This window comes from Phocoena phocoena, chromosome 17 (assembly GCF_963924675.1).
Source record: "Phocoena phocoena chromosome 17, mPhoPho1.1, whole genome shotgun sequence".
Lineage (NCBI taxonomy): Eukaryota > Metazoa > Chordata > Mammalia > Artiodactyla > Phocoenidae > Phocoena > Phocoena phocoena.
Window position 1 is genome coordinate 61,863,427 of NC_089235.1, and position 27,423 is coordinate 61,890,849.

A 27,423-nucleotide genomic window follows, 5' to 3' on the forward strand; every position below is an offset into this window, starting at 1 on the left:
GAAGTGATAAGATTATTCCTGTTTATTTCATTTCTAATCTTTCAAAACAGCTGCCACTTTCCAAGGACTTAAGAGTTTCTCCTGCTGCTTTCTGTCATCACCTTTCTAAAGGTAAAGAGTTCCCTTCAACCAGGCTCCTAGGAAGGTTTAGGGTCTGAGGGCACTTTTGCCAACCCTGTCATGGACTCCCTCACTTGAGCTAAAGAGTAAACCTGAACCTCTTGTTGGAAAGTTTGTCTCTTGTAAGCAGAAGTTTATGGTTATACACGTGACTCAAATTAAGTGTATTTTTCACATGATAAAAACAAGAGCAAATATTTACATGATGCTACCAGGGGCCAGGAACTATTCTAAGTGATATACATAGATTCATTTTCACAACAACCCTATGAGCTCGTTGTTATTTATCATCCCTTTTTTCAGATGAAAAAAACTGAGGTTTAGAATTTCAGTGACTCATTCAAGTTCACTCAGCTGAGCAGCAGAGCTAGGATTTCCACCCAAGTAGTCTAGCTTCAGAAAATAAGCCCTTTCTCACTCCACTAAGTTACCCTTCTAACAATTTAGTATTTTAAGAGTCAACTTACATTTAGCATTATTGCTAAATTTGGGTCGAATTCTTCCTAGAGTTCCTGGCACTAAAGTAATGTCATCCACATTAGTTAGGTAATTGCTCAAGAATTCGGTTCTATCACATGTGACATCTTCCATTCCTATGGGGAGGGAAAAGAAAGTATTTTCAGGCAACTGTAAAATTAAAATCTCCACACAGACACTAAAGGTAACATTCAGGCCTCTCCTTAATTCGTTTTTCACAACTTAACATGAGGATCCCTCTCTTTTGAGGTTTCTTAACTTGACTTTGAATTGTTGAATGTTTCATTATATAATCTTTTCATCAGACATTGCTTTAGTCATATCATCTTGCAGCACTAGAAGGCTGAAAATGCATCATCTCAATTATACTTTAAGTCATTCAGCAAGACCAACAAGATAAAGGAAGTAACTGTGATCTTAAAAAAAAAATCTATTTACACTGTCATTATGTAAAAGAGCTATTCTTTAAAAAAAAAAAAAAAATCCCAGATTGCTTTAAACCCTTCCCAGCTAGGGGTGGTGTAAATAGCTGTGTCCCTTTTACAAAATGTCATTTTCCAACTCTCTAATGTATCTAGCGACTTGAGTACATAATCACCAGTCCTCACCCTGCCTTCACTGGTGGCCTTGGATGTTACTGACAAAACAATACTGGCAACAAGAGAGAGAAAGAAAAATGTCAGCCCCAGTGACCACCCAAACTGAAAAACAAAATAACGCTGAAAACAAGCTGTAAACAATATAATCAGTTAAAACTGAAAGCTAGCAACTAGAATATAAAAAGGGTCTTGGTAGGGAATTTTTTCACCAACAAATATTGCCCCCTCCCACCCATGATTTGTTTCCTGCCTCCCATCAAGGAGAATTTCTTGATCAATATTAAAAAAATAAATAAAAACAAACTCAAATCTTAGAATCACAAGTTATGGAGGCTGAAAGAGAACTTTATTGTCATTTCAGAATTTATGAGATGAGATGAAGCTATAAAGGTTTAATATATTGCTTTGTATAATCCAGTATCCAAATATTTTTTAAGTGGGGAAACTTAAATGATTCTGTAAAGGATTCCCTAAGGTTTTGGAACAAAGAAATATAACTCAGAGTGGCCCAGATATGGTGAAATTCAAATGATCACCTTCTGGGATCCCAGATTCAGACCCCTCTTTTTAAAATATAAATTGGAAGGAAGAGAGAGAAAAACATATCCCAACATAGCACAAGGGTTATAGATCTTGCCTTTTAACATTTAAAATCTCAGGAGGAGTAACTGAAGCAATAAACAGCTGTTACGTTCGAGTACAGTGTGAATCCAGGAAGGGGAAGTCTCTAAATACATGTTAATGGAAGACTAGAAGACTCTTCCATTTGCTGCCTTCCTAAGTCACTTAAGCCACCCCAGTGGTGAACCATCTCTCTTGCTTTCAAAGTGCTTCTCAAGCATCATCACCCTTCACCCTCCAGACCAACTCTGTGTTGGTGGTATTAGTGTTCTCATTCTACAGACCAGGAGGCTGAGACTTGGAGAGGCTTTTAAGTGGCACAGTGCAATTTGAACTCCATTGCAACTCATTCTTTCTCCCAAACCCAGGCTCTGGAACACTAGACAATGCTACCTTTTAAGAAAGAGATGCTGTGCCATCTATTCATCTCAGAAGCCTGTACACTGGCAAGACCAGACTGGAATCCAGCCAAGACTTTTACAGTGCTCCAGCATGTGAGTCACTGGAGCCCATCTACTTCTTAGACATATGGCTCCACCATGTAAGCAAGTGTCCTTGACACCTCTGGGCAACTTAAATCAAATCAGCTGTGTCACAGGCCCCCCATTCTCTGTCTTATCTGCAGCTCTCCACCAAGTCAAACTCATGGAACGTGATTTTGCAGATGGTTACATTTAGTCCCTGCAAAAGAGCATATTAGTTCTAGGGTTTTCTTTGTTTTGTTCTTGTTTTAATTTCTTATAGATCTTCTAGAAAATTCTATAAAGAAAACTTCAGGCCCAGAGCAGAGTTTTGATTAGGGAGAGTTATCTGCCCTTCTTAACAGAACTACCAAGTCAACTAATTTTCTTCTTCCAAACCCTCTCCTAGAAGGGAGCAGCCCCATATTCCAGAGCCATGATTTCAATTTGCTGGTTCTGGAAGGCAGAAGGCACTCTCAGTCTGCACACCTGTGAAATAAGAATGCTCTCTGCTGTACCCTCCCACCCCAGCTCTACAGACATATATGTTTATAATGCTCTTAATCCATACATTTTTCTACTTTATACAGTGATTTAGAAAACAGCTTCCTAAACTGCTTCTTCCTCTCTTAACAGTCTTCTCTACTGAACCAGGGTCCTCTGATTTGGGTCTTGAATTCGCTCAATGAACGCATGGAAATCACTTTTCTCATATGCCACTTCTTTGACAAGAAGCCCGTGTCTCCACCTTTTTTAAAATCATATTTAGATTTATTTTTTAGCCACATGAACTCTGTGGGCTCCTTTTGGGGATGTGGCTAGGAGGGATATGTCACATTCACAGAGGAAGCTCTTAATATCACAAGGGAATTGTCTGCAATCTTTTTTTTTTTTTTTTCGTCATGCTGCACAGCATGAGGGATATCAGTTCCCCCACCAGGGACTGAGCTCAGGCCCCAGCAGTGAAAGCGCCGAATCCTAACCACTGGACCGCCAGGGAATTCCCTGCAACTTTTTAATATGCGACAGATTTTTGTAGGAAGGCTTTTCCTGCGAAGAATAGGAAGATACAGGAATTCCCTGGTTTTGATCAAAATGTATGCAGGGTCATCTCAGGTCGTCTCATAATTTTGAGTCACGGCTCGATTTCTTTCTCCATCCTGAAGAAAGGCGGAAGGAGGAAGAAGAATACAACCTGGGATTCTGAGAGCAAGGGTTTCCCCAGCACATCAGAAACGTTATCTATCTGGATAAAGAAACAAAGCTTTACCATGGTCTCCAACAAAGATGACATTTGCACAGCGATGCAGCTTTAGTTGTTTCAGTCCATCCATTAATTGCCCCACTGTTTTGTCAATATCCCTCAGAGGATTTGTCATCTGGAAAAAGGAGCAAATTAGTCCCTGAAGGTTTTTTTTTTTTTTTCCTTTCAGTATCTCATAGATCTTCTACCCCTAAAACATTCTGGAAAGAAAACTTCAGGCCCAGAGGCAGAGCTTTGTCTAGGGAGATTTTCCTGCCTTTCTAAATGGAAACATGGTCTAAGCATTTTTATTTATATTCTTTTAGGAATGTAAAACCTCTCCTCATTCAATCCCTTTCAAGATTCTTTGATATAAAAATAGAAAAATTAAGGGCACTTCTTTTTTTAGAGATAAAATGGCCTTTCTAAAATGTAACCATGTTCTTTAAGTCCAAGAATTTTGAGAGTGAGTCAGATGGACAGTTTAAGCCTCTTGTTCCCTATGTGAAATCACCTAGGCTTTGAACCATGGCAAGAAGACGGAGGCTAAGTGAATCAAAAGCAGTTCTGAGGTTAAACGCTAACCTTCCACTGGATGCCAAATTAGAGCATCATTAATACAAAGAGATCCATCTAGTGTTCCAAAAAACTTACTGTCAATTTCTGACAACAATAGATTCTTAATAGAAGGACCACTGCTAAGAAGCAAGCTACTACTTCTCAGTTTAGTCCCTTTCAAGCTGATTTTGAGTAAAATAAAAATCTACAAGAGATCAAACTTCAATAGAAGTGAATCATTGAGCTTGTTCTAGAACGTTTCTTATTTAGCCTAACGAAAACTGAAAACTCAGTTCTCTGAAGAACATTTCCAAAGCATAAGAATCATAATCCATCTCTCATGTTCTTGTTTCAAATGGAAGTTTCTGATAGCAGGAATGCCACCACCTACTAGAGATTTCCTTCTCCCTCTCATCTCTGTGCAACGGAAAGATTTTCAAGAAACATCCCATCAGACAAACACTTGACAGAACTTTAGCTGAATTTGACAGCTTAGCTACAATCACACATATCCACTCAAAATGACAGAGATAAGAACGGAAGGGACCGGCATATCTTTTTCCCTCAGACACATAATCTTATCTTCCATTAGCATCTTCTCAGATGACTCTTGACCTTTCCTCATATCATGTCATCAGTAAAATCAGGTGTAAATTTGTTTTTCTTCATGACAGGAGTCAATATTTCAAATTCTGTCCCAAGGAGTAAGTCACAAGTGAAAGTTTCATAATGATGTGTGTGGCATAATCTGAAGAGACTAACAGAGGGCAGACTTAGCGGTATTTGCTTCTGAGTAAACTGTGCTCTCCTCTAAGACCTTCACCTGGACAAAGAAATACCAAATGCACAACCTATGTCAACCCTTGGCAACAAATTCATTCTCTTCAGTCAGAAAGATGACTCAGGTTAAAATCCAGAACCTATTTCTTAGTGATTAGTTCAAACAATCATAAATAAGATAGTCCCTCGGAGGTCTCCGGAGGTTTCAAGAAAAGTAACAACCTATAGGCTATTCTGAATGTAATGAAAAGAGTACACATTGCTCGTATCTCTATAAGAAAACACACCCAACTCTATCTACCCCTTGTTTTCTCTCTCCTTCTGTCTCGGCTCTTCCCTTGCCTATCATCTAAGACCTCTTCTGAACTTGGAAGGTACAGACCACTAATCTAGTCCAAAATACTATTGAGTTCTAATCTATACCGTCTCTCAGGATTTCCCCGACTACCTTGCTGGGTTGTTCTCAAGAACCAAGGCTACAAGAAACTGTGACAAATTCTGTGAAAAAGTGCAAGCAAAACCAATAGCTTTCTTAACACTCATTCAAGCCTAAATATTCATACTAGTCTGGGGCAACTAACTTTAAAGAAAGTAGAAGTTGTTTTTTTTTTTTTTTTTTTTCTGGCCGAAAGATCAAGAAGTCTTCACATCAGTGTTAACCTCTGAAGGTGCAGATTCTTCTGGACTCAAAGCCAAGGATGACACACCAGACTTTTTCTTTAACATATTCAGCTGATTTTCAAACCAAGGCACTGAAGGAAACCTTCAACTCAGACCTGCCCGCCACAAAGCTTTGGAACAACAGATAAACTTACTTTGTCCTGACGAGTCTCCGCAGCATAATGCTCCATCCTATGTAATTTTCTTCTTCTTTTCTTTGGAGGAGTAACTGGTCTTTCCTGTCTCCTCTTAGGGGTAACCTTCCTCTTAGGTCTCTTAGCCGGAGTAAAAGGTGAACCATAACTACTGTCCTGTACTGGCGGATAGAGATGTCTGGACTCAGAAGTCGTCTGTCCCTCTGGGTCAGATCATAAAGCTCACATTTTGCCATCTGGGGTCAGCAGAGTCTTAGTTAAAAAAAAAAAAACTGACTCCTTAAGTGAGAAAAAGTTGGTATGAGGGATGATTCGGGGAACTCTACAGAGAGAAGCCTCCTAGATTGATCTTGATGTTGCTGTTACAGCTTCTTCACTGAGAACAAGAATATAATTTAAGAGAATCTGGTCGTGTGGGTCTCTTTTGGCTGAGGGGCCTACTGTGGATAGACCTGAAGGTGACACAGAATTCTGCATTCCATAACTCCTGCCTTACAGAGAGACTGGTCCTTGGCTATGAAAAGCTCTCCATGTATAAAGTACTAGCTGAAAACTAAATGGAATGCTAGTCACTTGGTCGTTTCAAGGTGCTAAAGGATTCACGGAGGTGGCTCCAATTCAGATTCTAACAGGTATGTGTTCAGAACACCAACTATATCCAAGCAACTGTCACCTTCATCGGAAAGGATCAGGAAAAGAAATTTTAAACCAGGGATGGAATGAAACATAAATACTAAGCAGTCCTCCTTGGTCATGAATGTACTTCCACAAATCAGCAGAGAGAACTTCCCACTGATAATTTAGGTTTCTGGTAGAGAAGAACTCGGAGCTAAGAGGTAACCATAAATAGAACTGTCTTTTTAAAAATCCTCTTGTAAAATTAGGTCAAATGTAAAAAGTCATCGAGACCTCTTCATCTTGGTATACATATATATATCAAGAAAGATTCTACTTATACTCTTTCTGTTAGACATTCCCCTTTTAGCGGTGGTTGGGGGGTAGTGGCTGTACTATGCATTTGTTTTGAAAATCTAACGAGCAGTAAAGGCTGACACGTAAACTGTAGATGAGGAAGGTAACCTTTTGGGACTTCCAAATGCTGGAGAAAAACAGGCCCCTGATTTGCTGATGGTGCAAAGGTGAATTAAAGCAGCAAGCCCTGCTGTCTACCTAGCTGATTTCTCTCGGTGGGACGGTTCCGAGACCCATTCGAACGCAAGAAGGGCCAGGAGGAGGAACGATGTTAGTGTATCCAAAGAGGAGGCCATCTGCCATGCGATTTCACTGTTTCCAGAGCAAGCCACTGCAAAGGCATCGCCACAGCTGTCTCATCCTCTCTCTCCGGCAGAGCGATGGAAAGACAGCCCCACGGACTCTGGTTTGGTTTGTTTTTTTTTTAATGCCTCTAGTTTTAGCCAATTCCCCATGAGATGAGAAGCAAAAGGAAAAAGGAGGGTTTACCATTTCATGGTCACGAAATTCATTCAGCTAGTGCTCGAGTCTGCCCATCAGACACTCGGCCATTTGCAAGAGACCTCAACATTCCGAAGGCTCCAAAGGTAGCCCTTCTGATTGCAGCAGGTTAGAGGGGCGGCAGGAGAAACAGGATTTTAGTCAAAATGAGTTTTCATCCAGGGATTATATTGCATGGATTTCCTTCTTTGAATGTTAGAGGTTGACAATAGCTAAGTTTTCACTGACCAGCCATACTTTAGTCTGACTTTAGAAGATTTAGCCTGAGGTTATTAAAAGGATGGGAAGGAGAGGGGCAACTTTCCCTGCTTTTCAGGATACTTTGCCATCTGGAGGTAGTAACTAGCCAGCCAAAGCTCTGCCTCTAGGCCTGAAGAGCAGCTGAACGGAGAGTCACAGGGAAAGCATAGAAGCTCAGAGAGAAAAAGGTTGCGCCAGTAACCAAAAGCAAGCATATTTTCTGAACATTCACCATTACACTGTGAAACCAGGAGCAATACGCCATTTCTTGAAGCTATTAGCCCAATGTTTGCGAATCGTCCTGAAAAAAGTATACTCAGGTATTAAGCGGATACAGCACAGACTTCGAGTGTGTTGGAGCACACAACATTTTGCCAGATTGAATCATTTCGATTAAATTTCAAATGCAAGGTGTAAAAGATAACATGTTACCGATTTTAAAAATACTATTTCAGCTGCATGCACAGTAAGTGTAGATGAGGGATATGTAGGTAGATAAACCAATTTGTCTACCACAAAAAATAGGTTTTGCTGGCTTTGGATTCATGTTTTAAACTGTTTTGTTTTTCTTTCAGTAAAAAATAAGATTCCTAGAACCAAATGAGAAATCGTTGAAATCTGAAAACATCCCTTGCTTTTGCGGGAGAAAGTGACCAAGTTCTCAGGTTATCATAACTGAAGATACATCGTAAGTGTTTTACCCCGTAGATATATGAGAATATCCCAGTTATAAGAAGCATTAACACTAAAAAGAACATAGCACGAATACTTCCAACTCTTAATTCAAAAATACTCAGGAAAAAATGTTTGTATATTTATGAGAGTCCTGAACGTAGAACCATCATTACAGCAAATTAAAGTGTCCTATGTTATGCTTCCTTTATCACTGCTCAGGACTTTAAAAGAACCTTTTAGTTTATTTCTCGATCAAAAACACACTTTCAAGTAAGTAATTATAACTGACCTACACATATTAGAAATCCAGAGATGTTAATGAGTAAAGAAGATTCATTGCTAAGCCATATAACTTTTAAGGAAATGAAAATTATAAGAATTATACCTCCTCTGTGTTGTAAAAAGCCAACTTTTGACATAAAGAAAACGTTCTGTGTGGTTTGAACATAGTTATTAATGGACTGCTTTGCTTAACTCCTGGACTAAAGGAGAGTTAAATTATTTCCTAGTCTGGGAGTCAGAAGTTCTGTCTCCAAGGTCGCTTACCAGCTGAGCAACTGGAGTACCTCCTAACCTCTTAAAGTACCAGCCTCTGGCTTTTAAAAGAGCGGCTATAACAAGCGCTGTTGGCCTATGCCACAGGGTCTTTTAGGGGATACTATTATCCAAGCAAAATTGAACCTTTAAATAGGGTACATGGAACTGCTTAGGGTTTGGGTTTTTTTTTTTTAACACCTTAATAAAATGAGGTTCCTACTGTTCGCTTTAGATTAATCTCAAATAAAAACATCCTAAAGATAAAACAGCCACGCTTGCTCTGGCAAGAATAAGATTTGTGTTTCATGTATGCAGATGTCTATCTCATTTTATCATTTGTGTTTCATAATCATGCACCAGTGGTTAAACATCAAAGGAATAGGAAAAAGAGCATGAGACTTATATGACTTCAACGATTTAAGGTAAACTAGGAATGGGTTCACACAGCCTCTAGTTTCCAGTGCTTAAGGAAATCACCGCTGAATTGATGTTAAAGCATTCAGAAGTATTTATGTCTCCTTAGTATTTACTGTCTTTGTGTAAACATGCTGCATTTTGGTCAGAAATACTTAAACCAAGACACACTTATCTGGATTTCCTTAGCCATCCTTATGCTGAACATAACAAACTGAATTATAGCCAACAGTGTTGCCATCGGCTATCAGAGAATAAGAGGTAGTTCCCATCATCAAAGAGTTTATGAAACAATTTCTCATCCAAAATCAAGTTTTATTATGTTGATGTAGACCTCACCACCCTAGTAAGAAAGAGAGGTGGAAAACGTTTCACAGGTTAAAAGATTTAGATTTGCAAATCCCAGCATATTTTAAAATGATCTATGCTGAAACACTGGGAAAATTTCCATCTCTCGATAAAAGAGGAACATAATAAAATATCTCCTTCCCTTTCCCACCTCCTGAATTTGAAGTTATACTGGATGCTACCTTATAGACAGATTGTTTTCTACTAAGATCCCCGAGTGATACAACGCTGTCACATTGCTCTGCTAAACAGATTCATTCAACAGTGTATTTCTCCCAATTAAGAATTTGTTTCACTTCGGGGCGTGATGGATATGTTCATACTCTTGATCGTGGTGATGGTCTCACAGGTATATACCTATGTCAAGATTTATCAAATAAAAAATGTCCAATGCCATCAAATATTCCAGGTTGCTTGTACCTGCTAAGGTTAGTGAGCTGACCTACCCTCTCTGAACAGCATAACCATTTTAAGGGAGCTGAAATTCAGTTGCAATGTTTTATATTGCAGGTTTCATCTCCAGATTCTTTTCTACTCCTATCCCAGTGGTGGCAAATGCCAACCATTCCCGATCCTTCATCTTTTGACTGATGCCTGCAGGGCTGGAATACATTCCTTCCTATGAACACCAAGTTTAGGATATGTTTGAATGGCAAATCAATCTGAAATGAAGTTCCTGTAAGAAAACCAGGCATGTTTAAGATTCTTTTAAATGTTTTTACTCTTGTAGTTCTTTGACTCTGTATCCACTTGGCACATACAAACACCCTAAGAGACTTTGTACAAATCCTGAAATAAGGTCAGTAGATTAGGCGGCCCAGGGACACAGGTTCTTCTCAGGCAGAAGATAAGCTACTAACCTCAGGGCCAAAAGGGCCATATTTGTGTCCAGAGAAATCAGGTTGTTCGGAATAGAAGGCATAGACTGAAGGCCTACGGGAAAATTGGAAGGTTCAGAATCTCCCCCAAACCACACATGACAAAGAACATCAAATATCCCTACACATTACCAAAAAATCCTCTCAAATCAAGTTAATTCATCGCCCAACCACTGTTAGTCTTAGCATGAAAAAAAGTCTCTTTCTTGTTTTTTTCTACAAGAAATAAAACCACCCACCACCCCCTACACCATCCCCGCTGGGGTAACTGCCTGGTTACTACCTTCAGGAATAAAAAGTCATGAGGAAAATCTGAACGCAAACTCTGGTCTTGGATCCCCAAAATAATAGAGCCCAGTGATAATTCACAGGGGCCATGCAATCTGCAGCCTGAAAGAACAACTCCATTCAAGTGAAAAGTCAATCTTCTGGACTGGGAGCTTGGGATTAGCAGATGCAAACTATTATATATTGAGTTTATAAACAATAAGGTCCTACTGTATAGCACAGGGAACTATATTCCACATCCTGTGATACACCATAATGGAAAAGAATATGAAAAAGAATGTATATATACGCATAACTGAATCACTTTGCCGTACAGTAGAAACTAACACAACATTGTAAATCAACTGTACTTCAATAGAATAAAATCTTTTTTAAAAGTCAGTCTTCATGCTTCCCCAATCCTTGGGATGCTGCTGGTTTATTTATCAAAGCCGGGAACTCCCTCCAGCTCTGCTGCGGTGACCAGGATTGATAGCTGGAGTAATTCATGTAATTAAATGGTCCTCAATAACCTACGTCCATTGTAACCTAAGTCCTTCTTAGGGAAGCCACGTTTAAGGCTCAGAACCACAAAACTTGTAATAATACAAACAGTGGCTGTGCTTCTATTGCATAGTCCGTCTGGTTATTCACCCAATTCCGACCTAAAGTGGAAATGTACTAAAGAAAGAAGAGGGAGAGCCAGGTGGGATGGGGGGAAGCAAATACCTTTCGTTGTCTGGCAGAGTGAGCCACTGCAGGATGGTTAATATCCTCCGCTCATGAGGGATCATCCTGTAGGGTAGCAACCGGCAAAGCGTGAGGTTAGGTTGCATTTCTACCATCTCCAGCCTGATGAGCTCTTACTCCTGCACCCAGGCCAAGGGCTCTCTATTTACCACCATGTGTTTTCACTTTGTCGTAGTAAAAGATCCCTTTTCCAATTAGTGTTTAAACGTCCATTTCTATTTGCCACATGTCATGCTGCTCGGCCTCTGCTACAGAAGACAACACTGGAAACTCTGATTCACAGTCAAATGAAGAATCTGCCATGCGTATCAGAGGCTCAGCTACAGGCGGAAAGGACCCCACACTCAGAATCATTGCTATTTAGTGGGTAAAGCCATTCGTTGTAGCCACCGAGGGGCCAGGACTTATATCCCCAATCTGCCTCTTGCTGGTGCGACCTCTCTTGACCTCTATGCCTCTTGACCTCTCTCAGCTTCAGTTTGCTCGTCAGTAAAATAAAGATGATAGCAAAGCACACTGAACAGCTTGCTTGTAAGGAGGAAATGAGACAAGAAAGGCAAAAGGCACGTACAGTGCCTAGCACATAGTGAGTGCTAAAAATAATCCCTATTTTCATTAACGATCATGATTAGTTATCATTCGATCTCTAAGTAGCTATATGACTTAAGAAACATTATTTAATCTGAAACTTTAAGTTCCTCGTGTATAAAATCAGGGTTTAGGAAAGGTATTCTTGAAATTCTCTTCTAGCTCTATAAAAATCTATCAAGAATAGGCACATATAATTATGAGACTGACAAAAAGGGTATAATCTTCATCCACAATGACTCTTGTGTTTAAGTCTCATTCCTCTGTTGAAATATAATTACCCTCAATCTGGCACTCATTTCAAGAGCTCTCGGCTAACATGATAGCCTTGTATCATGGGCTGAGTTACATTAAGATGCTCACAAGCTGAGTGATGTCTTTATTTGTGGGGAAATTCGCTTATTTTTTCCTAACAAGGAACACAACATACTTTTCTGCTTCCCCATCCAAGACCAAGTATTAGAGCATGTTTATGATGAACTTAAACTGAAGCAAGCCTAAGTTTATTTGTAGATAGTAAAAATTACTGTGGCCAAGAGTGAACCCTAATATAAACTATAAAAATTACTGTGGCCAAGAGTGAACCCTAATATAAACTATGGTCTCTGGGTGATAACGATGTGTCAATGGAGGGTCATCATTTGTAACAAAGGTACCACTCTGGTGGGGATGTTGATACTGGGAGAGGCTGTGCGTGTTTGGGGGCAGGAGGTAGACGGGAACTCTCTGTACCCACTGCTCAGTTTTGCTGTGAACCTAAAACTGCTCTAAAAAATCAACTACTAAAAATTTATTGTGGGATGTTGGGTGAGCCATTTCAGCTTTTACTTTTGGTAGACATGAGCATGAGAGAGGTAGGAGGAAAGACAAACCTTCAGAGCCATGGTAGATGGCTAGATTTGGCAGGGACTCTAATCAGGCAGCCTCCCCCTATTTCCAATAGGTAAGGGATTTGTCATTTTTCTCTCTGGCGCCTTCTCTGTCTAGAACTATCCTACCAGCCCCAAAAAAGTCATGTTTACCATAAAACAAGTTCTCATTTAAACAAATTCCAATGCTATTGAATAAATGCGATCCTGTCTATTATAACCTATAATTGAATTTGAAGTAGGCATAGCAAAGCCAGGTTAATCGCTGAAGGTATTTAATTCTTCAGCCTTAGAAATCCCCTGTATCTGAACAAAATAATTACATATTTTGAATTCTTTCCTAACTTAAAAAAAAGTGAATGTTGTAGCCTTTTCATTTTACCTTACTTCACTACCTACCTACAAGCTGCTTTATTTTATGTAATTGGTGTTAAGTCACAAGAATGGATTCTGATGGACTCACTTGACGCTAATGGAAAAATACAAATTAATAGAATTTGTTTCAAGCTCAAAATGTTCACCCTTTAATGCCTTCTTTGGATGGGGTACTTGACAAGTAGGGAGCAGGGGAAAAAAGCATCAGCTCTGAGGCCAGATGCCTGGGTTTGTGTTGGATGAGACTTTGACAAGTGACTTAACCTTTTAGTGCCTCTATAAAATGAGGAGAATAATCATCCCTATCTCATAAGGTTGTTGTATGGATTAAAAGAGACAATACTTAGAATAGTGCCTGACAACATTGAAAAATGTTAGCTTTATGGGAGTTCCCTGGTGGCCTAGTGGTTAGGATTCCGGACTTTCACTGCTGTGGCCAGGGTTCCAACCCTGGTAAGGGAACTGAGATTCCACAAGCCACGTGGCATCCCCACCCCCCAAAAAAGTTAGCTTTTATCATTATGTACTGGATTCACAGGCCCACAGATATAGTACACTCATTCACGAAATATTTTTTAAAAGCGTATTACGCTCAAGGCATTTCTGTGAATACAAAAAAAGGTACAAGATACTCCTACCAAAAAAAAAAAAAGCTATTACGGGGAAGTCACCATTCTCTGTTTGGAACGAGAAGCAGGTAATTGCCATTTTCTGGGCAAGGGATGAATACGTGTGTGTGGTAAGAGCATGAGTACTTTGGAGGCCTGAGTATCCACTGTAACTGTGGCCTTGGGTACATTTTACCTCTCTAAGCCTTGGCACTCTGATCTCAAACGTGAGGAGTCAGACACAGTGGTCTCTAAGTTTCCTACTCATTTTAGATTATCTTTATGAAATAACCTCAGAGACCAAAAAAGACATGGCCCTTAGCCATTAATGTTTAAAATTTGAAGCAGACACGGCACAAACAGATCTGACAAAGGAAGAATGTATTCCAAACAGAAAGGGAAATGGGATTCATGCTGTTGCCTTTACCATTATTGATTGATATAGAATTTCTCATGACACCAAGTACATTAGACATGTTTTAGAAAAAGAAAAGGAAGTAGGAAAAATGGAAAATAAACTCGATGAGTTTCAATAAACCAGATGAGTGATTTAGTGCTAAAGGGGAACAAATTACCTTAGGTCATATATAGCCATTGTCTGGTCATTGTTGAAAGAGGTGATGTGAATAAGAAAACAGGTACCATTTATTGGCTGTTCTCTATGTACTAAGTACCCTACGAAGTACTTTAAAGAAGTTAACTCATTCTACCTTCACGATACCCTATGATGAAGACACTATCATTCCTATTTGAAGATGAGGACATTCATTTATCGAGAGATTAAATCACCTGTCCAAGGTCAGCACTCTATTACGTGACAGAGCTGGGATTGGACTCAATCTAGACACCCATATATAAAGGGAGTTACTGCCTTTGAACATGAATTGACGTAAAAGAATGTAATGGAGACTCAGCTGAAGATGATTTTGAAATGAAATGCTATCCTTTGAAAAGCTAGACTAATTCTAGGTTGCAATATGGAACCAGGTTAAAAAGATGACCTTTAAAGTCTAAGTCTATGGCTGAATCTGGTTTTAAATTTTAAAATTTTCACAATCTATGACGTGTAGATTTCCTTGACATATATTCCATTAAATACCTGGAAGTATGACAAGTTTTTTTAAGTTCTAAAGAGATTTTTAAAAAAGAAAGAAAGAAAATGAATCCAAGTCACTTCCGGGATATAGAAATAAAAGAATAGTCTGAGAAGCAAAGCAAACTATAGACATCTTTGGAGCAAAAAAGCTACCTTCTTATAAGGTTTGAAATGGGTGGAAAAAATTGCCATTCAAAACCGGAACACTAAGCCTTTTCAATGAAGCTCTGCGGCAGTTTCGGGGGGTAAGGGTGGGGACTAGGTATTAATTATGCTTTTGGCACCTCTCCATTCTACCAGCCAAATATGTTGTGGAGCAGAAGAAATCACTTCTATAAGCATCAATGACAATCAAAGGCTAAAAAATGTAATGCAGAAGATTAAATTGGTAAATCTACATGGCATTTCTAACATATACTTATTTCTCAACAGAGAAAAATCTCTTTTTAAAAAGGGGGGGGAGACTTTTAAGGGACACTCTGTGTTAGCTTCAAATCACCAAACCCAATTTCAATTTAGCCCTTCAAATCTGAAGAAGCTACCTTTATTCCTGAATTTGGAGAATATAGATGGTACCATTCTGTGTTAATCTGAACCTGTGATTGCTCTCAGCACACTACTATTACAGAATAGTCATATTTTTGTTACGGCATAAGAGGCAAATATGGAAACAGCTTTGGGTGGTTAAAAAAAATAAAGATGGAAAGAACATCTCAGTGGGAACAAAATCCCCATGAAAGTTGAAACAGATTCCTTTTCTTACTAAGGAGCCTCAAAAATAATCAGCATGTTGACACTTTTATTAGGTAAGTTTCATCTTAAGGCTATTTTATGAACATTAACTACTAATCCCCCCATCACCTCTGCGGGGAAGAGAAGTAGTTCCTTTTTTCTTATTAGGGAAATCCTGGAGCTCAGTGGGAAAATGGGGTGGAAACAGAGACTTCCTCTTGTCTCCTGTCTGGAGTTTCCAGTCTCTAGCCCACTACATCAGCTGTCTGAGACCATATTCGATTTTTAAAGTTGTAAACCAAAATAAATATAGAATATTGTAATATATTTATAGAAAATGATAATTCAAATCACAGCAATAAATAGCCTGAGAAATATACATTCCCTAGGTGCCAAGTTACCCAAAACCTATAAACAGGGACAGAAAATTCTAAAGGGTGACTAGATGTAGGAGAGAAAATCTTCCTTACATTCTATTAAGAAAAGATGGGGGAAAAGAGAGAGAGAAGAGGAAAAGACAATGGAGATGGAAAAAGACAGAGAGGATCTCTTAAAAAAAAATGGAGGGTTATTTTGAATCAGAAAATATTCATACGTTGGAGTATGTTAACATTTAACTGAAGTGAAATCAAATTGAATGAATGTTTCTTAAATGGAATCATAATTGTAATTTTACATTGACAAAATAGAGGTAACTTACACAGACCAGAAGAATGTCCCAGCTTTCACCCCTTGCTTGGTGGCTGTAATCCATAGCTAATGAGGAAAATATAAGAGGCTTAGAACATATTCTGGGTTTGGGTCAAAGAAGAAAAAGGTTTTAAAATATATTAGCTCAGATATGTTATACTTTACCATACCCCACCATAAATTTCCCAATATTTGCAACCTTTTTTTTTTCACATCTGGAAGTCAGAATTATTCTTTCCATAAATGTTATTCAATACATTCTCTGCAAAAGCTTTCAAGCTCTGCTATGATTATAGTGGCTCTTTTTAAAAAAACTTTTATTTCATCTCAAGAGTCTCTTCTGTACCTGTCTTTTCTGATCATTGTTTTGAACATTTCACTTACATGGCAGAATTCTGCTCATCAAAGGACCCCGAGTGACCATATGTTTCCTTGACTGTTGAAAGCCTACAGAGGAAAACCCCAATTTGGCACACAGATGCCAGGATCTCAGAACCTAGCTTTGTCTTGTTTTGTTTTAAATGAGGTGAATGAAATGGGGAAAAGGGGCTATTTTTTATTCTGGTTTTCCCCTTGTACCTTTTACTTAGCCTTTTTGTAAGTGGAATTTTAGGAATAAATTCCTGGGATAAGTTAGGTGAACCAAGCATGTCATTAAGGCTTTTAAAATATTCTTTCCAGGGACTTCCCTGGCTGTCCAGTGGTTAAGACTCTGCGTTTCCACTGCAAGGGGCATGGGCTCGATCCCTGGTTGGGGAACTAAGATCCCCCATGCCCCGTGGCCAATATATGTATATTCTTTCCAGCTCATGCTGTTGGGAGGTAGAAGATACGGCAGTTAAGAACCTGAGCCCAGCGACCAGCTAGCTGCATTTTCAGCCTTGCCTCTGTCACTTACCAAGCCATGTGATCCTTCAGCTAGTTATTTAAGGTCTCTACATTCCTTTAAAATATAGATAATATTACCTAGCGCATAGGATTATTCTGAGCTTTAATGAGTTAATACATGTAAAGTCCTTAAAAACAGTGTTTTAGCATTTGGTAAACACTAGATCAATTTTCATCTTAATTATTATGCATTAATGGAAATAAATATCATCCAGTTATTTTCAGGACACTAAAAACAACTTAGAATGGCCAGTGTCCCATTGAATAGAAGTCCGTGAGAAGAAACCCCTTAGCTTTAGGAGGCAAACAGGAAAAAGAAGTGTAGCTTGGTTTTTTACAAAACAAAAATGGTCTACGAGTTGCAACCAACCTCCTTTCTGGTTTCTTTGTCTCCAGAATTTGATAGTGCTTTACTTACTCCAGTTAAAATCTTTGTTTTTTGAGGAAAGGGGCAATTTGGAGGTGTGGGGCATTCAGGAGCTTGGCCATGGCCTCAGAAAGGTCTGGAACGCCTGGCCTGGGAGAATTCTGCAAGGATTCCCAGGCCCCTGGGGAGGACTGGAAACCCCCAGCTCCAAAATCACAGCTGCTGCAGCTGGCAAGTGAGGGATGGGGCAGGAGAGCATACAGCACCTTCCCAGATTCCTGGAGGTCTGAGCTGCCAGCGGATGTCATTAGCATGGGAAAGGTGGAGTCCTTGTCCCATTAGGATGGACCAGAGAGATCAGGACCTCAGATTGCTCTAAGCATCCTACCAGGGTTTGGTCCAAAGTATCCTTCTGCTTTACAGATAAACTCTGGCATTTCTGGGTATCCTCAAGCCAAGGAGGACTCAAATGGGTCCTGGAGTTTCATACAGTCTTGTGTCAGCACCTCCTTTAGCAAGAAGGTGAACTCAAACCGAGCCCTGGATACCCTGCAGGTGCCTCAAAGCCACCTCAGATCTCAGAGAGATCAGTTTCTTATATTAAGTGATCTATTTGCATACTTATTTTAGTTTCAGAGACACAACCTTGGTGCATGCATAGCCAAACAACTTCCTAGAAACTGTGGTGCCTTGACATTTCCAAGCAAGTTGTATTAGGCAATATTTGGCAGATATGAAATGTAAAATCAATCTGGGGTTTTCTAATGGAAAAATTTTTAATACAATTTTGTCAAATGATGACCCTACATTTTCAAAAGTTATATTGTGGAATACATGCTGATGTTGGCATTATCAGAGCAACAGGAAGCCCTATAAGTAACTTTTAGCTTACTAACCCTCAGGGGGAATGATCACCAAAGGAGTCTTTGCAATGGTATAAGGAAAGAGCACTAGGGGATACGACAGATGTGAGGGTGCTAAAATTATCCCAGTGGCAAAATCAGAATCATTGTTTTTTTGTACTTGCCTGTACTTCCCCAAAATTTTGTAGTGACAATTAACATCTTGGTAATCAGAAAAAAAGAAAAACTAACCAGTTGTAAAAAGCAATGTGAACTATGAAGACAAACTAAAGGTAAAATTTTTTTATTTATTTCTTCCAAAAAAGATGCAAAAAATTTCTCCCTGCTTCTTGGTACAAGTCGTGTTGGCCGCATTTTCTAAAAGAAAATTGGGAGCATGGTCAGAAAAGTGCAAAGAATGAACAAATAAGAGAGAATACTTGGAATTAGAAAAAACATTTTAAAATCTCAAAGGAAAGGACCCTAGCAGTAATGAAACTGGTCGGTCAAAGGTTTGGCAAATGGTATGAAACTGAAGCATGAAGAAAGATTCTTAAGTTAAATCAGATCATGAGCAGTTATAAAAGTTCCTTTGCAAGTTATATATTATATTTCAGAACTCTAAAGTTAAATCTAGTAATTACAGAGAAAAAAATGCAGTAAAATATTGGTCCAAAGGAAGATAAATGAAAAGGAGCATCTTGGTCTATAAAGTGGAGGAGGCGCAGGGGAGGGAGAATCATAAAACAGAAATCATAAAACTAGTTTCTTGTTAATTCAGAGAAATAGGAATTATAATTTCCCATTCTGAATTTGAATGTAATCTGTATTTCCTCAGCGATGGGCCAAACAACACAGCTAAAAAATAATTAGCTAAGAAGACACTGAGTCTGGCCTTCCCACCTTTAATCCCAGTATTTCGTCCATTGCTTTCCTTTATCTAGAGGCAGAGTTTTCAACATTTGTGTCCTAGATGCTACATTTTGAAAAGGGGACAAATGGAAATAATATTGTACCTTCTTGATATGTTATCAGGAATAAAAAAAAAAGAAAAGAAAACTCCCACTGGGACCAGGAACATTTAAATGCGAAATCCAACACTTTCTCAAATTCAGGAGAATATGCAGCTGTGGGAGAAGGGGAGATGTTTTAAAAAGGAAAACATGCAAAAGAACATTTTTGAAAACCATGAACTACTATTGTAGTCTTCCTAGCAGTTCTCTGCAGGGAAATTATTCCTTTGCATTGTAAAGCACAGAGGTAGAAGAAATAGAATTCTGGGACACCAGAGGAATGCACGGGGCCCTAGTATCAGCAGGAGTAAATCAATCACTGAGATTCAAGAGTAGGAACACACTAAAGATGTGAGGGTTCGGGGATGCAGCAGAATAGATCGTGAACCAGTGTGGCTCTTTCCAGGTGATTAGGGCCAGAAGAAAGTGAGTGATGAAATCCAGGAGGAAGTCCAGGCAAACACGCCTCAGATGGAGCTGTAGAACAGTTCAATCCAAAACATAATAAATGGACACCTAAATGTGTTAGGCTGTGGGTTAGGTCCTGAGAATAAAGAGATAAATAAATCAAGTCTCTACCCTCATGGGGCCCATAGACGAAAGCAGATTATGTGAATAATTTCAAATGACATGGTCACAATTATGATAGAAATAACAAGAAAACCCAAAAGTGGGTCCCTGAGCTTAGTGAGGGCTGAGGGAGCTTAGTGAAATCTACTTAGAAAAGGTTGCTTACAGTGAAATTTGAAAGAGAAGTGAGCCTGGCAGCAAAGGGACCAGGAGAGTAGAGTCTATCCTAAGTACACTATGATACAGTAAAATGAGAAAGAAATATAGATTTATCGCAGTATATGGAAAAGAAACACAATAAAGAAAAGGTAAAATTTTCCTGGAAAAAAAAAAAAAGAAAGTCACCTGTTAGACAAAGTGGTAAGCAAAGACTAACATTTTCCATCAGGCCAATCCCTTTGGCCTGGAAGTTCACTCCTACTCTAATGTCATTCTTCTTCTCTTTGCTATCTCTTTCTTGAACCTGCCATCTTTCTTGTGTTCTTACACTACAGTAATTCACAGGGGTGGTCTCAGGACCAACTCACTGCATCACCAATGCTGGCCGAAAACCACCATAGGCCCAGCAACTTGAGAAGTAATAGGAATGCAACAAACTAGTAAATAAAACAAAAAAGAAGCAGACTCACAGATATAAAGAACAAACTAGTGGTTACCAGTGAGGAGAGGGAAGGGGAAGGGGGCAATATAAAGGTAGGGTAAAGAAGGGGGGTTATTATGGGATTATCTGATATCATGTGTGTGAAACTTTTGAAAATTGTAAAGCACTATAGAGTTTAAAGAATCTTTCATTCAATTAAAATTTTTTTTTAATTTTTAAAAAGAATCCTCCTTCCTCCAGAAACTATGGCTCCAGAGGACTTGCACCATGGTAGGGTGCTGGACTCATCTCTCAAATCGCCACACGTAGTGGGCCCTGTGGAGTCTCATTCGCTCTCCACCTCTCTGAGTCCAGCTTTGAACGGAACAGGTAATTTCCTCACTGAGTTATCTTAGTGTTAGAAATTGCAGGATTAGAATGGAGAGATTTTTCAAAGAAACAAACACACTTATGGCACTCTGTTAAGAGTATGGAACATACTTTTGTAATGAGAAAAAAGTAAATAGCTTCAAAACAACAACATGAAAAGGAATCCCATTATAATATGTAGGAGAAATGTAGGGTCGCACAGTGAATTCTGAAGATTAACAAATTAAAAGCAGACTCAACTTTGCTAAAGTGGCTATATCAGGGTTTTAAAAATAAAATTAAATTATAGAAATTATTTTTGGAAGTTGAATGGTGCAATTCAAATTGAATGGACACTACAAATGCCTCGTGTCATATATAAGATTTCAAACTAGAATAAGAATGGTTCTTTTTCACCATTTAATAGGACTCATATATTATTTAGCCAAATGTCTTTCATGGTTTAATCACTCAGTAAAAAATAAGTTGTTTGACTTAATTACCTGTTTAAGACTTTTATAAATATTTTCTCTACTCCAATTATTTTTTCACTGTGAATTATACAAGCCTCTTATGCTTAAGGAGTATTTATTAAGGCTCATCTTTTCTTATAGCACTTTTATAATTTCTTATACTCATACTGTAGTTTCTTATAGTTCCTGTCCATATATTATTCCTATGTGCCAAGTTTCTATAAAACATGTTTTTAAATGATATCTACTGTGCTCCTTGGATTTCTTATGGTGGCATCTCGTTCAAGAAGATAGACAGAAACACAAATCAGTTTCAGTGCAAATCTCCGTCAGCACTAGGGAATTAATAAACTTAGTGAAATGTGTCGACTTAGAGAGTTAGTGAGGAAACAGGCAAACAGGGTTAAAACAGACTTCACTTCATCGAGCAGGTTCACAGCTTTCCGTCTGCTCTGTTTCTGCAGGAGTTAGTGAATATGTGGACTCATCTTCTGAGTCATGCCAACCCAGAGGAAGCCTAAAACCATACCCAGTGGAAGTTGATCCAATTTGATAAAATTACTATTTATATCCTTTGTGGTTCTTCAAGCAAGTTTGCTTCCATGACAAAATTAATATAAAACACCAACTAGCAACAGCTCTTGACAGAACTCAAATTTCAATTATTTTATTTATACCTAAAATCTTCCTCTATCATAAACTTTGTTTGGGAAATCCACATTGTAAACAAATTTCACTTTGCTTACAGTGTAAGACATCACAGACTTCTGGGAGTCTAGCCTGAATAAAGACGGCAGAATCAGAACCTCTGACAGAAAGAAACACTTCGACAGATATACAAGTCTTCCAACTTTTTTTTAAATGAAAAGCCCATATTTAACCATGCATACTGATTATGCAGTATGAATTTTTTTGTCATAGATGACCTTTTCTCAAAGAGCAATACCATTTTTTTCATACTTTATATTCTCTATTTAGCTCATAGACTGAAGCAAACATTTCCAGGTAGGAGATCATTTGGGGATGGTAGGTACGTGGATATGTGCAGACTGCCCACTCTTCATGCCATGGCAGATTGCACAAAAGCCTCCCAGCCCCTCTTCCCACTGGTGTTCCAGGGAGCCGTGGCCCCCAGTCAGAGTAGACATGAGATGGAACCATTGGCCATCCTTCTTCTACGTGTTTCTGATCGACTGTGTGTACTGGGATGTGTTCCTACGGGGATTCGGATCCTTCTACCCAGGGTCACGTGCACTTAGTTCAATTCTGCACATTAAACAGCTGTGGATTTATGTTGCTGCTTTGCTCACCTCTGACCGTACACATACACACAGTCACAGGAAAAATATTGTGCAGAAAGCCACCTATATCCCTTTTTACTTTCTGCCCAGCCATTTGATCTGAAGTAAATAGGATGATTTCTTTCAAAGTATCAATCTGCTGGTCCAGAACCAAGGTAGATTCCACTTATACGTAACTTCCAAGATTTTTTTTAAAATGGATTAAACAGAAGAATTCATAAATTTACTGTGGGTTTCACTGAGATTTTTTTTTTCCCAGCAAGTTTCCCTGTTCCTGATCATATGGCGCTTGGGCTAAATTTTTGTGGCAGTCATGTCATTCACTTCTTTTTCATTGTGTCCACAAATCTAGTAAATCAATAAGATCTGAGTATTCCTTCTTCAAAATATTTCTGAAAGTTACCCCTATGTCACCATTTCTACCACTGTCACCCTAATGGAGATCCTTATCATCGCACACTTTTATAATAATAACCTCACATACACATACACACATGTATAAACATAGACACATAAACATATGTATATACAGTATATATACATTGCATACACACATATGTTAACACATACGTATATATATACATAATACACATGCACATACATATTATATGCACATATAGATACACATACATTATGTACACACATACACACATATATATATATATATATACAATATCAAAAGACAGAAACATTGCCAAGTATGAGGAAATTAAATGCATCTTTTCAACAGGTAACAAATTTGGGGGTGGGTGAAATGTTTCAAGGCACAGACACACAAAAAAATGCAAAACTCACCGGTTGACCTCCCCACCACCTATGATTAAATTTCTCTCGCCCTCGAAGATGGAAAGTGGCATCAAATACAGGATCATACATTGAATTGCCAACAATTCCATGTGATTCTGGATATAGCCCCTTTGTGGAAAAGCAAATTTATTGTCAAAATAATCCACACATAATAGTTCTATCATAAATTTTCTTATCATAGAAGGTTTTATAACAATATTTAATTTCCAATTTTATATAAGACATATATAACCTCTATACGTGTCTGTCTTAGCAAACAGGAATATTATCTATGGACTAATTATAAGCCATCTGTGAAACTTGACATGATTATAAGAAATTTAATATTGGGATGTTTTTTAACTGTTGCATTTAATAAGATGACAATAATTTTTATTACAATAAATTACCCCTTAGAATGAAATTTACTTATGTGCCTCCAAAGTTTCTAAATACACTATTCCTTTTTCCTAGGTTCTATTTCTACTCCAAACCAAAAATAAATAAATAAATTATATTTTTTAAAGAAGAAAGCAAGGTAGAATTGGGAGTATCTGAAAATTTAAACACAGCAGCTCTGAAGTCAACATATTTTATTTGAAAATTCAGAAAATAAAGAATAGCTCCTGTGGTATTTGAGAGGTTGAATGTATATATGCAGACAGAACTGCAGCTGAAAAAAAAAAAAGGTTTTAAAATTGCAATGAAGTTCAGTCATCTACAAAGTTGTAAAAGGCATTTACTATAAACAACTGATACAGGTAAGATGAAAAAGAGAAAGATTTTCTTTGAACACTAAGGAACATGTTTTTTAAATCTCTCTAAGTCATTTCAGGATGAAATCAGCGCTTTGAATCTACACCACTTGAAAAAATACTTACAGTGGCCAAAGTGTATAAGTTAGGGAAAGTTTTTGTCGGGTACACGGGCCTCATGTAGGGAGAGTGAGTGCCACAAGACCCTAGAAACAGAATTCAGGTATTAGAGCAAGAGAACAACCAGGAATCACCTCATGTACGCAAATCCATTCTATAAATGAGCAAAGACATGTGCTACCTTCACTTTTGAACTTCAAATGGTAAAGTCATGTGTCCATACATCTCAAAACCGACAGCTAAGTGGCTACTGGGCAGATCATGGATTACAGATAAGAACACAGTATGAAAATGACTTACTTAGTTTTTCAATGTTAGGCATGACCTTGCTGCCTTTCTTCATGTACGATGCACGGAAACCATCCACAGAGAAGATGATTAATGGAGGGCGAACAAACCTTAAACAGTAACACATTAAGCTTTAGAAAAATTATTGTCACAGCTTTGCTTCATGCCTAGTCATTCTCAATAATTGGAACCAAGGGTTTCCAAGATGAAACTTCAAGTGAGGATATCTGTACAAGCCTGGGCTTCTAGCCACATAACATTTGTGGCAACTTAAGTGCAGAGTTAAATGACCAGGGAACGGACTGGACTCCAGATTTCCCCTAATGTACTTTCTCCACTGCTGCCTCTTGCACTGCAAACAAGGTTTTTCACAATGTAAAAAGCTGCTATATTTGCCTGGAATATTGATTCTCCCGTTTGCTACCTGAAAAACTCCTATTCATTCTTTAAAATTCAGCTTAAGATTTCCTCTTTCATAGTATTAGGTGTCATGCTTCTAAATCCTTTTAAGATATTAATTAATACCTCTTTTATCATTCGTATATACATTATACTATATTATATTGCTATATTAACATGTTTACCTTCCTCACTCGTTTCAAAGCACAGTTTGTGTCTTATTCATCTTTTTATTTTGTGGACCCATAGTAGGGCTTCAACAAATATTTATCACATACAAGAAAAAAGGAAGGAAGGAAGGGAGGGAGGGAGGGAGGGAGGGAGGAAGGGAGGGAGATGAAATTAATAGCAGTAGTACTCCTGTCACTAGAACTAAATACTTATACAAAAATTATTTTAAGTTTAATTACAAAATAATTTCAAAAATAATTTAAACTGTTGAAGATCTAAAAATCAATCAATAAAGGATTAGACTATCCACCTAACTAGGGCAGGACTGATGAAATAGGCCTTTTGTTATATTCTAAAGATACAGTTGTTTGATCAGACTTGAGAACGCTAAACTATGTGCAAAACTGTTTCTAATAGTTGGAAGATAATTCAGCAAGCACGGGCTTGAATTTACTTGAAGCTACATTTCTTATGAGGCATTTTAAAAACTATTTATTTATTTATTTGGCTGCGCTGGGTCCTAGCTGCGGCACGCAGGATCTTCATTGCGGCATGCGGGATCTTTTTAGTTGCGGCATGCAGAATCTTTAGTTGCAGCATGCGGGATCTAGTTCCCTGACCAGGGATCGAACCCAGGCCCCCTGCATTGGGAGCATAGAATCTTAACCACTGGACCACCAGGGAAGTCCCAGATGAGGCATATTTTAAACGACTCATTTAAAATAGAGTCACATATAAAGAACTTAGAACAATACTATATGAGTTCATTATTATCATAACTATTATAATTTAACGCTTCTACCACATAGACTGCTTTCACCTCCAAAATAACTGAACACATTTTAAACATTCAGAAACTATTGTCATCCCATTCTAAAAGTCCAAAGAAGTTCAAGTAGCTCATGAAAGTTAAAAAGGAGACAAAAATAAAAATATTTAAATTCTTAGATTTTGTGTCCCAGGCTGTGCTGCCTAAAACAAAAAGACACTCGATCAAATACATTCATGAAAACACATTTGTAGAACATTTTATTTTCTGCCAGGCATTTTAAGGGTCCATGAATTTGCAACAGTTTCCTGGAAGGCGTAATAAGTGTCTTATGCTGGTCCCACTTGAGCTGTGGGGTGTCACTCAAGTTTGGCTGTAGCCCAGCAAAGCAGGGCTGTAGTGGTTTGTCAAGTTTCTGTAGCATCTGGTAGGAGTTACCATCGTGGATAATATTTTCGAGACATTCTGTAGTCCTCCCTTCAGCCACCCCACCACCACTACCGTCACCAAAAAAAACAAAAAGCAAAAGCAGCACTTCAGGAAAAAGCACAGGAAAACAAACCAAATCACTGCCAGAAATGTTTCTTTTCTTCTTCAGCATTATTTATATATACTTCGTAAAATCTTCAGCTAAGGTGAGATACAGAGGATATTCAGTCTCTGATATGTGCAGGTGATAGGAGAAAAAAAATTTTTTTAATTCCCTACTTCAAGATGTACATTCCAGCATTCGACTGGTAAATTACTCAGAAGTACTCATAAGTTTGCCTATATAAGAGGATTTCAGTTTTACATTGTTTTTAACCATTTACCCATCCATAGCCTGTGATATTTTATCAATAAATATTTAAAACTGTATAATATTCATAAAATGCACTCACCCTGCAGGACATTCTGGGGCCTTTATTTCCTCACAGTCATCATCTACCCAATGTGACTCTCCTGTAAGGAAAAATGGGTAGACTTTTTGATGAATCTAATTATAAATATCATCCAGAGCCTTGAAGTGTCTAATTGCAGGACCTGTGTCCCGTTTGATACTCACTGTTTATGGGACGCCATCTAAAAAGAACTTCTGAAATAAAGCCTAGTGTCTGTTTTGGCTTACTAAACTACACCCATACATGATGGGAAAGTCTAGATTTAATAACCCCAAGTGGTGTTTATTTGAGCCTTCCGAGTCTAAATGGTTTGTAGATAAAAACACCAGTGGCGTCAGTGAACAAAATTCCGTGTTTGTTTCCCTCCAGAAATAAACTGTTTGGTCATTAGACAGAACATTTTTTCCTAGGCCACCAAACATCTCATAGTCGTAGAAAACATGGCACAACTTCCCTTTAGTTGGGGAAAAAGATTTAGGCTACTCAGAGATGATAGATGGAATATTGCAATAGAGAGGTTATTTGCCAATGGATCCGTGTACAGCCCTTGCACTTAGGAATAAAAACCAATGCTATCTTTCACTTTTATCTTCCACTAAGATCTGGAAGCATAAAGCTATGTCTTTCTTGAGTTACT

At 38.3% G+C, this 27,423-nt stretch overlaps 1 protein-coding gene across 3 annotated transcripts in view; it reads right to left on the reverse strand.

Annotated features, from left to right (window-relative positions):
• ENPP2 (ectonucleotide pyrophosphatase/phosphodiesterase 2) overlaps positions 1-27,423 on the reverse strand; it is a 75,688-nt gene that overhangs the window by 32,191 nt on the left and 16,074 nt on the right. For 2 of the 3 annotated variants that reach the window (XM_065895407.1, XM_065895408.1), the window contains exons 5-13: positions 26,787-26,847; positions 24,579-24,676; positions 24,285-24,364; positions 23,413-23,532; positions 16,225-16,280; positions 11,236-11,301; positions 10,222-10,294; positions 3,549-3,657; positions 588-713 (exon numbers count right to left, since the gene is read on the reverse strand). In XM_065895407.1, coding sequence (XP_065751479.1) covers positions 588-713; positions 3,549-3,657; positions 10,222-10,294; positions 11,236-11,301; positions 16,225-16,280; positions 23,413-23,532; positions 24,285-24,364; positions 24,579-24,676; positions 26,787-26,847 — 789 coding nt within the window. Of the gene's footprint in view, positions 1-587; positions 714-3,548; positions 3,658-5,674; positions 5,831-10,221; positions 10,295-11,235; positions 11,302-16,224; positions 16,281-23,412; positions 23,533-24,284; positions 24,365-24,578; positions 24,677-26,786; positions 26,848-27,423 lie in introns of all 3 variants that reach the window. The other variant, XM_065895406.1, reaches the window with a different exon arrangement.